This window comes from Hyperolius riggenbachi, chromosome 3, assembly GCF_040937935.1.
Source record: "Hyperolius riggenbachi isolate aHypRig1 chromosome 3, aHypRig1.pri, whole genome shotgun sequence".
Lineage (NCBI taxonomy): Eukaryota > Metazoa > Chordata > Amphibia > Anura > Hyperoliidae > Hyperolius > Hyperolius riggenbachi.
In genome coordinates, this window is record NC_090648.1 from 219,221,749 (window position 1) to 219,236,121 (window position 14,373).

General features: G+C 42.2%; 1 protein-coding gene across 2 annotated transcripts in view; it reads right to left on the bottom strand.

The window, feature by feature from the left end:
- PARP6 (poly(ADP-ribose) polymerase family member 6) overlaps positions 1–14,373 on the bottom strand; it is an 88,828-nt gene that overhangs the window by 64,366 nt on the left and 10,089 nt on the right. For both annotated transcript variants that reach the window (XM_068275755.1, XM_068275754.1), the window contains exons 2-4: positions 8,125–8,254; positions 3,277–3,354; positions 260–354 (exon numbers count right to left, since the gene is read on the bottom strand). In XM_068275755.1, the coding sequence (XP_068131856.1) occupies positions 260–354; positions 3,277–3,354; positions 8,125–8,127 (176 nt within the window). In that variant the 5' untranslated portion in view covers positions 8,128–8,254. The remainder of the gene's footprint in view (positions 1–259; positions 355–3,276; positions 3,355–8,124; positions 8,255–14,373) is intronic.

Sequence of the window (14,373 nt, forward strand, 5' to 3'; positions counted from 1 at the left end):
GTGGACTACCATTTCTCTGATACTTTCAGTGAATATTTTTAGTATGCCTGTACAAATACGTGTGCTGTCTAGATGTAACCAGGAGCTTTAAGATTTATGAACCAGTGCCTGCTTGTGTGTTCTCTGTAGAGCTATATTTGTGTTTCCTATTTTTATGCTCCAGATTCCTCATTCCTTGAAGAGCTCAGCTAAAGTATAAAAAAAAGTCAAAAAAGTAGGTAATGAGTAGAAAGTATTGCATTGAAACAGCCTTACATACCTTACAGATACAGCATTTTCCCCATATATTTCCTTTACAGCTTCAATGTCTGCATCTAGCTGAGGGTGCCTGTACAGATCAGCACAGCATGTGCCCTGTTATTGCAGGAGAGTTTGGTCAGATACATGTCAAAACGAGAATTTCACAACCAAAATTCAACAAACTCATCTTGATTTACAGTTACAATCTATATTGCTTTGGATTAGATCCTCTGTCAACATTTTTGTACTGCTTTAGTCTGAATTGGCCACATTTCATCTCATTAGTAGTCAGCTTCAAACTTCAATATTACAATATTCGAGTCGAATTTTGGTGCTTTGAGTCAACTTTTGCTGGCAGACAACGCATGTTGACCCCTGTCTACCAGTGAAAGTGCCTACAATGGGTATGTGGGTGTCAGAACTAAACCGCTGGAAGAAGGTAGCCTTTTCCAATGAGTCCTGTTTCCATGAAACTCCAAATTCCCCAGATTTCAGTCTGATTGAGCATCTGTGTCATGTCCTGAAAAAAAAACCTGATCCATGGAGGTCCAGGCTCATATAGGACTTACAGATCGGCTGCTAACGTTCCAAGGCCAATGTCTTGATGCTTCAAAGGCCTTTCGGATTTCATTATTTTTTGGGTTAGAGCTGTTTTTTTCCGGTTTAATTTTTCTATTGAATTTTTCAAAAGGAAAAAAAAACATAACATTAAAAACCTTAGAATAGATACTGGCCCAACCTGGCTCTAAAGCGATCAAACTGCAGAGAGGACTGTCACCACAATGGTGGCTTTCACTGCAGTTAAAATATAAAATATCAGTCGCTTTTGAGCCTTTGAAAGACCAGAGATTTTCCCTCCTAGGAGTACTTCTACAGGGTCTTTACGTAAGAAAAAGGCCACCCAAAAAAAAAATACACCTTTATTTTCAAATACTATATTGTCACCATACTTTGTACTAGGGACATAATTAAAATCTTGTGATAACCAGGACAAATAGGCAGCTAAATGGGTTTTATGTACAGTAGCAGTGTTTATATTAAAACCATAGGAGATGAAATTGGAGAAATAGTGTATTTTTTCCTTTTATTTCCCTTTAAAATGCATAGAAAATTAAGTAATTACTGAAAAAAATATCAATCCCAAAAAGCCCAATTGGTGGTGAAAAAACAAGATATAGATCATTTCATTGTGATTAGCAGTGATTAAGCTATTGGCAAATGAAAGGGATGAGCACGGAAAGGTGAAAATCACTCTTGTCCGTTAGGGTAAAAACCACCTTGGGGTGAAGAGGCTAAATAAAGTCAAATGCAGCACGGATTGGGCTTCCTGTGTCAACATACACTAATCAGTATATGCTATCTTAACATATACTGAGAAATGGTAAAACAGGTAGTGGTGGACCTCCCCACTGATGACTCAATATTGTCAGATTCCAAAAACAAGAACTTTATTGTATACTCCAGTATACAATACAGTTATTTTTTTTAATCTGACAAAATCAAGTCTTCAAAACTGAGTATTTCACAATTACATTACCATAACATACTACACTATTGTGGGCTCTCAATTTCCCCTTTTGTATTTGTACAATAATGCACTACGGATGCTTTTACACTTGTTGCAATGCAATTTTCTCGCAGTAAAATGGCTGCCATACGGCACCATTATACACACTTTAGTATATGGAACTACGCTGACAGCGAATTTGGATGGAGGCAACCTACCTTTTAAAAATTTTCACCCTTCAGACACATTTATAAGGTGGTACTCCGCTCAAGACCTCAATCAGCTGAAAGTGCAGGAGGACGGGCTGCTCAGACCCACAATACCATATAGTGAGAGTGTAGTCCGCATGATGTCATTTGAAGTAAAATTGCTTTATTGAATCAGGCACGTATCAAGCTAATATCCAAACACCACTTGCTGACATGTTTCGTACTTAGCACCGTCCTTAAAGAGAACCCGAGGTGGGTTCTAAGAATTATATCCGCACACAGAGGCTGGGTCTGCCTATAGGCGGGGGGAGCAGTGAGAGTGACACTACATAGGTAAACACAGCCCGCTGCGACACGCTGCGTGTCGACAGCGCGGCTGTGATTTGTGGGGGCATAGCAGAGCGCAGGGCGGGCCTGGGGGGACACTACATAGCAACAGGGGCTGGGCTGTATAGGCAGACCCAGCCTCTGTGTGCGGATATCATTCTTAGAACCCACCTCGGGTTCTCAATAATCATAGCATGGCACATTTATACTGCTGGACAGGAAGCACGACATCTGAAAACCTGCATATGCACCTGCACACCACAAAGCAAACCACCAAAAATAGTACATTTTTATATTACCATTGACTTTAATTGCTTCCAATAACACACTGCAGCAGTTGTGTGTCACTTCCGGCGCATCATATCGCAGGAAGTGTAACATGTCCCATTAACTTAAACGGCCATTGCGATGAGATGCGTTTGGTGGAAGCAACACAATGTGGCAAGTGCAACAGCGGCCTAAAACTTGAATTATGTACAAAAACCCACACTAGCCAAAAAGTAAACAGACATAATTCAAGTCCACATCATATTTCTATAGGAATTTAAATTATTGAGCAGATTTTCGTTATACAGGTTTCCTTCAAGATGTATGTTTGGTAGATGACCAAGGTATTTTTAGTAGATTGTTCGTATGCTGAATAGGAATGTGTAGGTATGACATCTGTCAGGTGTTTATATTATAATAACATTCTTTTAATGTAAAGCCAGGCAAGCGTGCATGAAAGGTTACAATATGCATCTGTTTCTATTGCCGTCAGTTGGTTTTTTTTAGATATTTTGTGTCTCACTTTCTGTGGCATAGCTGGTCAGTGGTCAGACAAAGTGAGGGATACTCCTCAACTAGGGCATAAGTGGTTATATACACACTATTAAAGAGCTGTGGGAAGAGTCACAGTAGCCAGTAGAAGGCTAAAGTAGAAGAATAAAACTGACCATTATGTTCAACTTTTAACTGTGTTATAAAATACAAATGGCAACAAGATGATATTACCTGTACTCCATAGAGGAACTCCCCACATTCATTTTCCCCATCAGAGTCTTCCTCTGCCCAGTTGTGTCCCTTAATGTCCTAACAAATATGACATATACAGTTATTCTTAATCATACAATATATCATTGTTTCCAAGTAACAATTGTGTTGTCTTCTGTTACATTTATAAAGCAACAGAGTTACAACCCTGGTGCAACTGAAGAGCTGAGGGCCACACAATCTGATCAGTTTTCGTGTTATCCTATCTCTCCTTTGCCTAATGCTACAAGCTTTACTTCATTTTCAGAATATGCGACGATGTGCTGTTTTATAACTGTGTCCATGCACTTCCGGGCTTCCCAGCTGTTACCATGGAAATAGGGATATTCAGGTATAACACAAAGACATCCATAGGCTCCCCACCAGTGTGAACTAATTAGCGGTTATGTGCCAGGATCGTTCATACAGCGAACTGGTGGGCCTTTCTATAATGCCTCAAGGACCAATTGGGAGATTTGTAGGCTACTATTTTCACTAGGAGAAATGCAGGAAATCTTTAATAACCTGTTCTTGGTTTGTTCACGTAGGTCTCCAGTATAAAGACTGATTATCTTGTTCTTTTATTCCTTTTTAGCTAATCAGTTCTTGCTGAGTAAGGCTCTCCTGTAGCATGTCCTCTTGTGAACTCTCCTCTGACTCACCACTTCCTTCAACACCTTCAACCAAGTTTTCAAAACACACCTCAAGATGACCTACCCCGCCCCCACCCTCTCTCAGTGGAGCATATATTCTGCTGTGCTACCTAGTGTGCCACTCCCCCCTCCCCAATAGATTGTAGGCCATTGGAAGGGTCTCCCCTCCCCCCCCCCCCACACACACACACTCACACACACACACACTCCCATTGTCCCATGTGTGTTCTTCTTGATCTTGACTCCCTTCCCATTTCCTAACTTTGCTGGATCTCTGTAAAGTCACATGATCATGTACCCTCAATGCCACCTTATGCTATGTTTTATGTTGTATAACCTTGTGCTGCCTCTCTGACAACCCTTGTTGTTAACATTGTATGCATCCATATTTATTGTCTAGTACTGAGTACTATGTTGGTGCTTTATAAATACATTTTAAATCATAATAATAATTGTGCCAACGTAGGCAAGACCTAGGACTACCACCTTCAGGATAAATACATAAAATTGCGTGCTTCAGTTTCCTGCAACGCACACTCTAATCCCTGTAGCTATGCATGGCGCGGCTAATCGTTTCAGGATGTGGCTGCGCAGCAGCAGGGGTGCCGCATTCAAATCAGAAACAGCCACAGCACCTAGTGGAAATAAGCCCTAAAGCACAATATGCTGCGCGTTTCTTCCGAAGGAAACCACTGCACAGCTCATGCACTGATGTAAACATACTGTTGAAAAATAATGGCGTTGCCATGATATTATATTGTCTGTTGCAACACGGCTACATTGCGGAAGAAGCCCTAATCCCTGCCCTGCCTGCCAGCAACTGAGCACTTAACTGCTTTAGTATATTATTGCCAAACTTATATATCTTACATGTTTAAAGTATACCTGAAGGGAAAAAATACCCCAGTTTGAGTACATACCTTGGGAGGGGTCCAAAGGCTTCCCCAATCACCCTCCTCCTCGCCATTCCAGTCCTGAGACCCCTGCAAGCTCCTCTACAAGGGCTCATCGACAGAGCTCATCCGGACTGCGCAGCTCAGGGTCCGAGCGACAGCTCGGTACTACTGCACAGGCAGGAGCCATCTGCACCTGCGCAATACAGGCGAGCTCCATGAAACTTTTGGGGGTCGTAGCACTGGAACGAAGGGAAGGGACAGAGAGAGAGACAGAGGAAGCCTATGTACAATCCAGGGGCTTCCCTCTCTCAAGGTAAGTATCTCAATTTCGAACTGTACTGTCTTCCAGGTTTGCTTTAAGTAACTACAACTGGGTAAAATAACACTTATAATATAATGTTTTCAAAATCACATCTTGGATCACCCATTGAGTTGTTTTTTTCAGTATGGGGAGCCACAAATTAAAACTTGCTTTCAGTTTGTTTTGCTCTTCTTTTTTTCTTTTCTTTTTTTCTTTTATTGAACACAGTGCACACTTTATTAGCTAATTAGATGGAATGAAGCTAAACACATTTTATAGATTTCCAATTACACACTCTTTGTCTGAAATATACATTGCTGCATGACTGTGTTGCACTCGCATAATCAACACCAGTATTACTTACAGTAGTCATTTGTTCCGTGTGGCTGGGAAGATAGGACTTTATTAATTATAGATTGAACTTTTTTTTATATATAGCTGGCTAGTTCTCTGACTGTCATCCTATGGCTTCACTATTACTGGGGCTGATTTACTGAAATGCAGTTCGGTAAAGCAGACAAAGGGCTCTGACACACCAGAGAGTGGGTCGTTTTCGTTTTTTTAAAAAACGCCTCCATTGACTTACATTAAAGTTGCTGTAAAATTGCAGCAAAAAGAGTGTAGAGACTGTGCAAAGTCACGTTTCCATTAAATCCTCAAAGGTAACTGTCATCGGATAAATAAGTTCCTTGTTAAAGCCACATACAAAAAAAAAAAGGTTGGGGTGTGCCAACATATAGCAATGATTCTGTTAGTTATAGTGAAAGGCTTGTTTACATTTTTATTATTACTATTTTACTATAACTGTTTTTGGGTTCTGAAACGAATCAACTGGGTTTCCATGAATTCTTATTGGGGAAATTTGCTTTGATATAAGAGTGATTTGGATTACAAGCATGTTTCCAGAACAAATTATGCTCGTAAACCAAGGTTTCACTGTATATATTATTACAGCTTCTATTTCAATCTCTCTGAACATTCAGCATAATTTTAATAATTAATAATATTAATAATAAAAGAAGAAGAAGATGGAATTAATCATGGGTGCTCCACATTGCCTCGGGCATGGACACTTTTTTGAACTGATCCTGGAGTGAAGTTAACACTATAGCGTATTCATCCTTTTTCTTTTTAAAAATCACCAAACACTAGGGTTGCCAAGGTGTAACAGAACTCATGAACAAATACTGTAAGTAGATCAGCTGAAAGGTTTGTAAAGGTGGCCATACAACTAGCAATTTGGCTATACGATCAACCATTGGATTATTATCATGTTGAATCAACCAGCTTAATCGATCGAGCAGGATGTAAGATATCGGTTGATTGCACAGGAATCGGCTACTGTTCACATGTCATTCAATCAACTCTAAATCAATTTTTGCTTTCAGAGCATGGAGACTCAATATCGGTCAGATCGATAAGTGAAGGTGAATCGCATAGGACATCACTTATAGTTTGTGGACCAGTAGTTTATCAACTTTCGATCAGTTATACTGAAGTCGATCGCCCAATACAGTCGATTGATTTGTCGACTGAATCAGAATCGCTAGATGTATGGCTACCTTAAGACTCAGATTTGTGCTGGTGGCTGGATTGTGTTCCGGATAAAGTGAATGTTTACCACTTTAAAAATCAAAAAGTCAGATACTCACCTAAGGAGAGGGAAGGCTCGGTCCTAATGAGCCTTCCCTCTCCTCTCCCGATGCCCTGTCCCGTGCAGGATCCCCCGTAGCAGTATTCGACCAGTTCGGTCAAATACTGCCACTTCCGCAGCCGAAGGGAGCTTTTGGAAGCCTTCGGGAGCACTCGGGCTCCCGAAGACGGGCCGCTCTATACTACACATGCACAAGCGCCCTCTATGACGCACTCGCGCGTGCGTAGTATGGAGCGGCCCGTCTTCGGAAGCCCGAGTGCTCCCAAAGACCTCTGAAGTCCCTGTGGCGGTGGACGCGAACGGGGGAGCCAGCGCAGCACCGAGGGCACCGGGAGAGGAGAGGGAAGGCTCATTAGGACCGAGCCTTCCCTCTCCTTAGGTGAGTATCTGACTTTTTGATTTTTAAAGTGGTAACCATTGGCTTTAAGGGCACTACCTCTGAAATAGGTCACCGGGGTTTGAATTCTGTCTGAAGCCAGTACCTATTCAATAAGAGCTGAACCACACTGCTAAGCGCTTTGCAATCCGTCCATGCTGTGTTTTTTTTTAAAAAAACAGCACTCCCACTGACTTGCATTTATTTTGTGCCACGATTTTTCAAAATTTTGCTGAGATTTTGCTGCGATTCTAGTGCAAGTCAAAGGGAGTGCTTTTTTCAAAATGCAAATTTAGCATGAAAGAGTCGCAAAGCGCCCAGAAATGTGGCTCAGTCCTCGGGGCTGTTTCACACTAACCTGCCAAGCGACAGCAATTGCAAGTGTGTACTTTGCCTTAAATTTCTTCCAGTCTACCCAGACAAAGTCAAAAAGACGTATGGTATCTTGAAGCCCTATTTACACTTGCCTAGTGTGCATTGCGGTACCCTGTTTTACCACAAGGTAATGCAACAACAATGCAAGGCAATGGGGCCTAGCACACTTACCGTGTTGCATTGGGCTGGAAGTTCCCGAACGTCCGCTGACCCGCGACAAAGTCAACAGTGTGTTACCGCCGCAATGCAATGGTGGCGGAATGCATGTAAGTCAATGAGCGACGCAGGGGTTTTAAATTTGTTGGTGGCGGTGCAGCGCGCATGTGCTGAAAGATGTGATTACGACGGGGCAACCTGGAAATTTTGCGCAGAGCATCACACTGCAACGCTTTGTCCAGGTGAATCAATAATTAAACCTCACATTAATTTATAAACCTTTGAACACAAATTAAATAAAATCAACTTAAAAATAAGTTTAGCAAGTATACACAAATAGCCATACACTGCATATGTTATTTTTGGAATAAATTATGGCAGCAGAGCTTGGATATGTTCATGCAATTCTGGACACTCACCATTTGTGCTGAAGTAGCGAATCACCTGGTCGCTGTTTCAGGGCTGGATGTCCAATGCCCCATATACCAGCAGACCTCTCATCAAATACACCAGCATGCTGGGACACCACATCAAGGAGATCACTGCCCCCTGAAGAAAAACAGGATATCAAAGAAGACATGTAAACAATGGGGATTAAGAAATGAGCATTGGATGATAATGAAAAACCAAAGAAACACTTCCCATCAAACAACCTTCCAGCTACTGTTTCAAATGTCATACTGTAAAGGTGCAGGTGTCTCTTGACACTACTGTACATCATTTATAACAAGTAGAATCCCTTTATAGTAAACTCCAAGGTATAGCAGAAGTTTACTATATCAGAATTGGTCATACATTGTATAAGGATAGAGACACATATGCTGGGACCTGAGGACTGAGTTTACTATATCTAGAGGTTTACTATATCAGTTTACTATAATGAGATTCTACTGTATTGCCTTGCTGATATGATGTGATGAAATCATGAAATATTGCAATCAAATTATATATAAGGCCTGGGACGTGCGCTTAGAGGCAAAAAACTCGAAATTTGTGGAATCTCAGAAGTGCTGCGATTTCAAAGCCATTCTCGGAGCGAATGCAAATTCTTTACTGCAGCCACTGATGTGATTACTCCAGGATCGCTCCCAAAATGCTGCAAGCAGCCATATGTGATAGTGCCGGGATTGCAACACTGCTTGTGGGACCACCCACACAGGGATCCATTGGTGTAGTGCTTTGCCAATTGCCAGTGATTGGCAAGTGCTGCAAAAAAAGCTGCAAAAAGTTATATTAGAGCAGTGTTCCTCAAACTAAGGCCTGCAGGCCGAATGTGGCCTCCTGAGGCTTTATTACCGGCCCCTCACACACAAAATGTATTACTTATAGATGCGGTCAGCTACATCTTTAAATATTGTTGGTCCGCATATAGAATAGCAGTGCTGGCACCACCCATCGCCATCGACATGGAAGCCAGAAAGCAATAATTCGCTGGTTTCCAATCAAAGTCCACATCAGGTGACACTGTTGTACAATTGGACTGCAGGTTGTCACCTGGGTATGTTTCACTGTCAGGCCCGCTAATACTTCTACATCATTTTATGTATACTCTGGCCCCCCAGCAGTCTGAAGTATGTTAACCCGGCCCTCAACCAAAAATGTTTGGGGAACCCTGTATTAGAGTGTCAGTTTTCAGACAGCAGAGGTGCTCACAGCCATGTTTTTACTCATGAAAGAATGTGAACTTAAAGTACACCCTTCAAATGGAGCATATCATTGAAATAAACAAATCAGAGAATGACTGCAGTGCAAAATCTAGTATCAAAGCTTTTGGTGAGCTATTTACTTCTAAAATAAATGTGAATTTTATAGGGGGGTAAGGGCCTCTATTAAAAGTGTAAAATAATACTTTTTTTTTTTTTTTTTTTTTTTATTAAACATGATCCCCACTTATAGAATTAATAAATCACAAGGGGTGATCAGGGTATGGTAATTACTCGAAACTGGCTCCATTCACTTGAACACGGTAAGGGATTGCCAACCACAGCTGTTGCTTCTTGCCATAAAAGGCAGCAAGCAGTATGCAGACCATTGACTAGCACTACATCTCAAGACGATTTCTGGCAATTTGGTAAAGAGGTTTTTTGAAACAAACACCCCTGTTCTCCAGTATAAGCTGTGGTGATCTCTACCTTCAATATGGTAAAACCTCTTTAGTAAGCTATAAAGATGCAATAAGGCTGAGTATCACTTTACAAATCTAGCGGTCTTCACTAAATTCACTGAAAAAGCTCTGTGAAACATCAAAGAAACTTGAGTGCAATATATGAATAAACACGATTGATTTTAAGGCAATGTTGCGCAATGATGGTTTATTATGATTATTCTGAGGTATTGTACTGATCAGTATACAGTATATGAGAAGATATCTGCAGGAAGACTGAGAGGGTCTGATGGAGAGGTGAGGGGAGCCCAGTTAAGGCCCCACATGCGAGCAGAGACCACTCTAATAATGGCCCATCCCATTTGGTGAGTGTATCACTGAATGGTGTTGGTGGAGGTTTTGTAAGCCACATATGACAACGTGAGCGATGTGGAGATAAAAGTTTGAATTCACTAAATTACCATTACATAAGTGGCAAACTGGCATTCTTTTAATATGGCAATCCTAATGGTTAAGGACTCTGTAAGGTGCTACAGAAGACGTCAGCACTATATAAATACATAATATTAATGGTGAACAAAAGATGACCAGACATGCCTGTATGAGGTTCATTACACCAGAACAGGGAAAAAAAAGGGTGCCGCCATAGGTTCCCATTGTAAAAGCTGCTATTTGTGGCAATGGGAGGAAATGTGGGCGCAGGGAGATGCCAATGGAATAGCAGGTGCTGAGTCTTGCTGCTATGCAAATTGCAGCTGTCCAAGTTTACTCTCATTGCCGCAAATATCGCTGCGACATTCTACTAACAGCAAGCCCCTGTACCCCCTTTTTTCCAAGCGCCTTTTTTCATGTACACTTACTGCACACCCTACCTCACAACAATCATGAAAGTTGGTTTGGGGTAATAAAACTGTTAACGCAAACCTGTGAGATCCACAGGACAAAAAGTTACATACTTCAGAGGATCCTCCAGAGGTCCAAGTCCTCATCCTGACCACTGATCCAGCACTGGGAGCGTCAGCATTGCGCAGGATGACTTGCACCTATGCAGTTGCAAGGACCTACTGCTTGGGCTTGGTGGAAAAAGCTGAGCCTATTTGGCTCCTCACTAGTGTACAGGAGCAATTTGTCTGTACCTGCGCAGTGCGGACGAGTTCCATTGACAAGCCCTCGTCCACGGAGTCCCAGCCCTGGAACAGCAAGATGGGGGAGGGTAAGTACGCATTTGGGGGCACTTATTTCCCCTTCAGGTTCACTCTAAATGTGTACATGGTTTTAGTATTGTGGGTGGCTTTAGGCCTCTTGCACATTACATGCGATTCCGATTTTTTTTATACCATCCGATTTTTGATTCCAATGAAAAAAGTAGCAGCATGCAGTACTTTTTTTAATTAGAATAAAAAATCGGATCATATAAAAAAATCAGAATCACATGTAGTTGTATCAGAATCACACGTAGAAAATCAGAATCACATGTAGTTGTATCACCCACAATGAATAGGGGAAACTCTGGAACTCAACTCACTTTACTTTCACTTTCATTTTCAAGAAATCTCTGGAACCACTGAGTGTTGACTTGCAGTTTTCACAAAAGAAAACACTTTGGCTGTGTATTTTGTCATCATATGACCACTGTCTGCCTTAGTTTGTGACAGATTTGCTTGAGGTTAAACATAGTAAAGCAGTTAAACTGTGAGAGAAATGGACAGCTTGTTTCTCACTTTCAGTATACAATTACCATGCAAAAAATATCATTTGCAGCAAATAAATGTCATTTAGGTGCCTTAATTACAACGGAACAACCAAAGAGAGCTTTGAAAGGATGTCATAAATTATCGAACATCTTTTCAAGACCCACTCGCACCTCACGAGGCAGGAAAATGCATCACAGTGACGTCCCACAATGCAACACAGTATAATACTCTACTGCTGTCAAACAGACGCGCAGCTTGGGGGGGTCGGGGTAGGACAAGTGCCCCCGAGCGCCGGGTCTTCAAGGGTGCCCAGCTGCAGTGTCCTATTTTTTTTCTTTAAATGTATTATTTTCGCCTCCAGCGGCGTCGGGCCGTGTCTCCACAGTCAGTGACGTCAAACGTCATCGCTGCACCGCCGCGCAGCGTCCGTAGCAGTGGAACGCTGCGCAGAGCGGCAGAGAGAGACCGAGGCGCCTCCAGCCAGCCCCATCCTATTCGCTGCCGAAGGGTGAGTCACGAGGCAGGCAGGTGGAGGGAAGAAGAAAGGTGGAGTCGAAGACAGCGCGTGGAGCCGGACGGGGACGATGATTTATTTACATCAGCCAGCCCAGGGCTGCCAGTGCCAGGCGGAGGAGGACCAGAGCCTGTTAGGCATATTGACGCTTTGACGGTGAGGCTCACTGAGAGAGAGGAAGCCTGGCAGAGGTAGGATGGGTGAGTGTGAGCCTGGGGGGGGGGGGGATTCACTGCTGGGGGAGAGCAGCGATTGGGTAGAATCAGTCTCCTATTCCTATAAACAGTTTATGGAACAACATGTTGCAGGAAGGTTGGGTATAGTTGATTGGAGGAGGTGGGGGGGATTAAGAAGGTGTTAATGACATACATACATATCATCATGTCATATATACCTCCTTCTTACCCCTCCACCTCCTCCCAATCAACTATACCCAACCTTCCTGCAGATTCCATAAATTGTTTATAGGAGACATACTGACTCCCCTAGATAGAGAGAGAGACCCACCCTGGTACCTTCATATATACCTTCATACATTGATATGTATCAATGATATGTGCAGGAAGCAAGGTTGGGTATAGTTGATTGGGAGGAGGTGGAGGAGTAAGAAGGTATATATGACATGATGATATGTATGTATGAAGGTATATATGAAGTCAAGGGTGGGGTCTATCGATCTATATTTAATTTAGGTATATATGATGTGAAGGAGGGGGTCAGTAGGTGGGGGGTATGTGCCATGTGGTGATAGGTTGAGCTTTATCTTTGTGTCTCCACGGGGCATCAGGTGAGAGCATGCAAATAAATTCTCCACCAGGTAAAAATGTATATAAAAGCCCTCCGAGTCTGCCTGGCACCCCACATCATTGAAACCAATATAGTACTTTTCTGCCCTTATTTAGCTTTTTTTCTATTATTTGGTTTACTGTTATTGCTTATTAGTACAATATGTTTAATGGAGAAGTATCTTCACCCAACAGCTTGCTTGGCAGGTCTGCTTACACTACTGCTAACTTCCTGTACATCTGGCTCCACCCATAACCACGCCCACATTTAGTACATGGCCACTCCCCTTTTTGCGCGGCGCAGCCTTGACCTTAGGGGGCGCATTAATAGTCTTTGTCCCTGGGCGCTGAAAGCCCTAGCTACGCCTCAGCTGTCAAAATAACACACACAGTAACTGTATGCTAGTTCATTCATAGCTAGTTCATGAATGTGTTATGTTCACTGATGGATACTACAGGCCACTCCCCTTTTTTGCGCGGCGCAGCCTTGACCTTAGGGGGCGCATTAATAGTCTTTGTCCCTGGGCGCTGAAAGCCCTAGCTACGCCTCAGCTGTCAAAATAACACACACAGTAACTGTATGCTAGTTCATTCATAGCTAGTTCATGAATGTGTTATGTTCACTGATGGATACCACTACAGACATGAGTGTCCTTGTGCCAAATAGTAAGTTGCATGTACAGATGTAATAATTGCTAAAAGGACCTTGCCTGCTAATTTCATTCTTTGTGGCTTGAAGTTTTTTTTTTTATTATTTATTTATATTTGAAATGACTGACTTGTATCTAGTCACGGGTAGAGGAGGTGTCTCTCTGAATGTACAATATGTCAGAAGAATTTGGACTTTTTCCCTTTATAACTTTTTATAAATAAAAACAAAAGTTTGCTTTCCTAAAACAGAAAGAATTTGCGATAATTCAGGTTGGAGTGAGCTTGAGATGTCTCCCAGAGCAACACTGCTGAATATATGCAAATTAACCATTGTACCCTTAGAAGCTAAACACACCTCCAAAACCGCTGGATTGCAATGATGTGTCAGCTTGTTAATTTGTACAGAGCCATAATAATCCAACATGCATACAGACTGTTTCGGACTGTTTGATCCTCATCAGTGCATGGCATGGATTAATTTGGCTCTATGGAGTAGGGCTTGTGAATCCGAGAGGCACAGACTAACCAGCAAGCTCATGGTGACCCAGAACTCATTGGAGTGTGTAAGGGACTACAATGGTCCTAAAAGCCCCCTTACTAAGATGTTAAGAAAAACAAAAGTTTGCTTTCCTAAAACAGAAAGAATTTGCGATAATTCAGGTTGGAGTGAGCTTGAGATGTCTCCCAGAGCAACACTGCTGAATATATGCAAATTAACCATTGTACCCTTAGAAGCTAAACACACCTCCAGAACCGCTGGATTGCAATGATGTGTCAGCTTGTTAATTTGTACAGAGCCATAATAATCCAACATGCATACAGACTGTTTCGGACTGTTTGATCCTCATCAGTGCATGGCATGGATTAATTTGGCTCTATGGAGTAGGGCTTGTGAATCCGAGAGGCACAGACTAACCAGC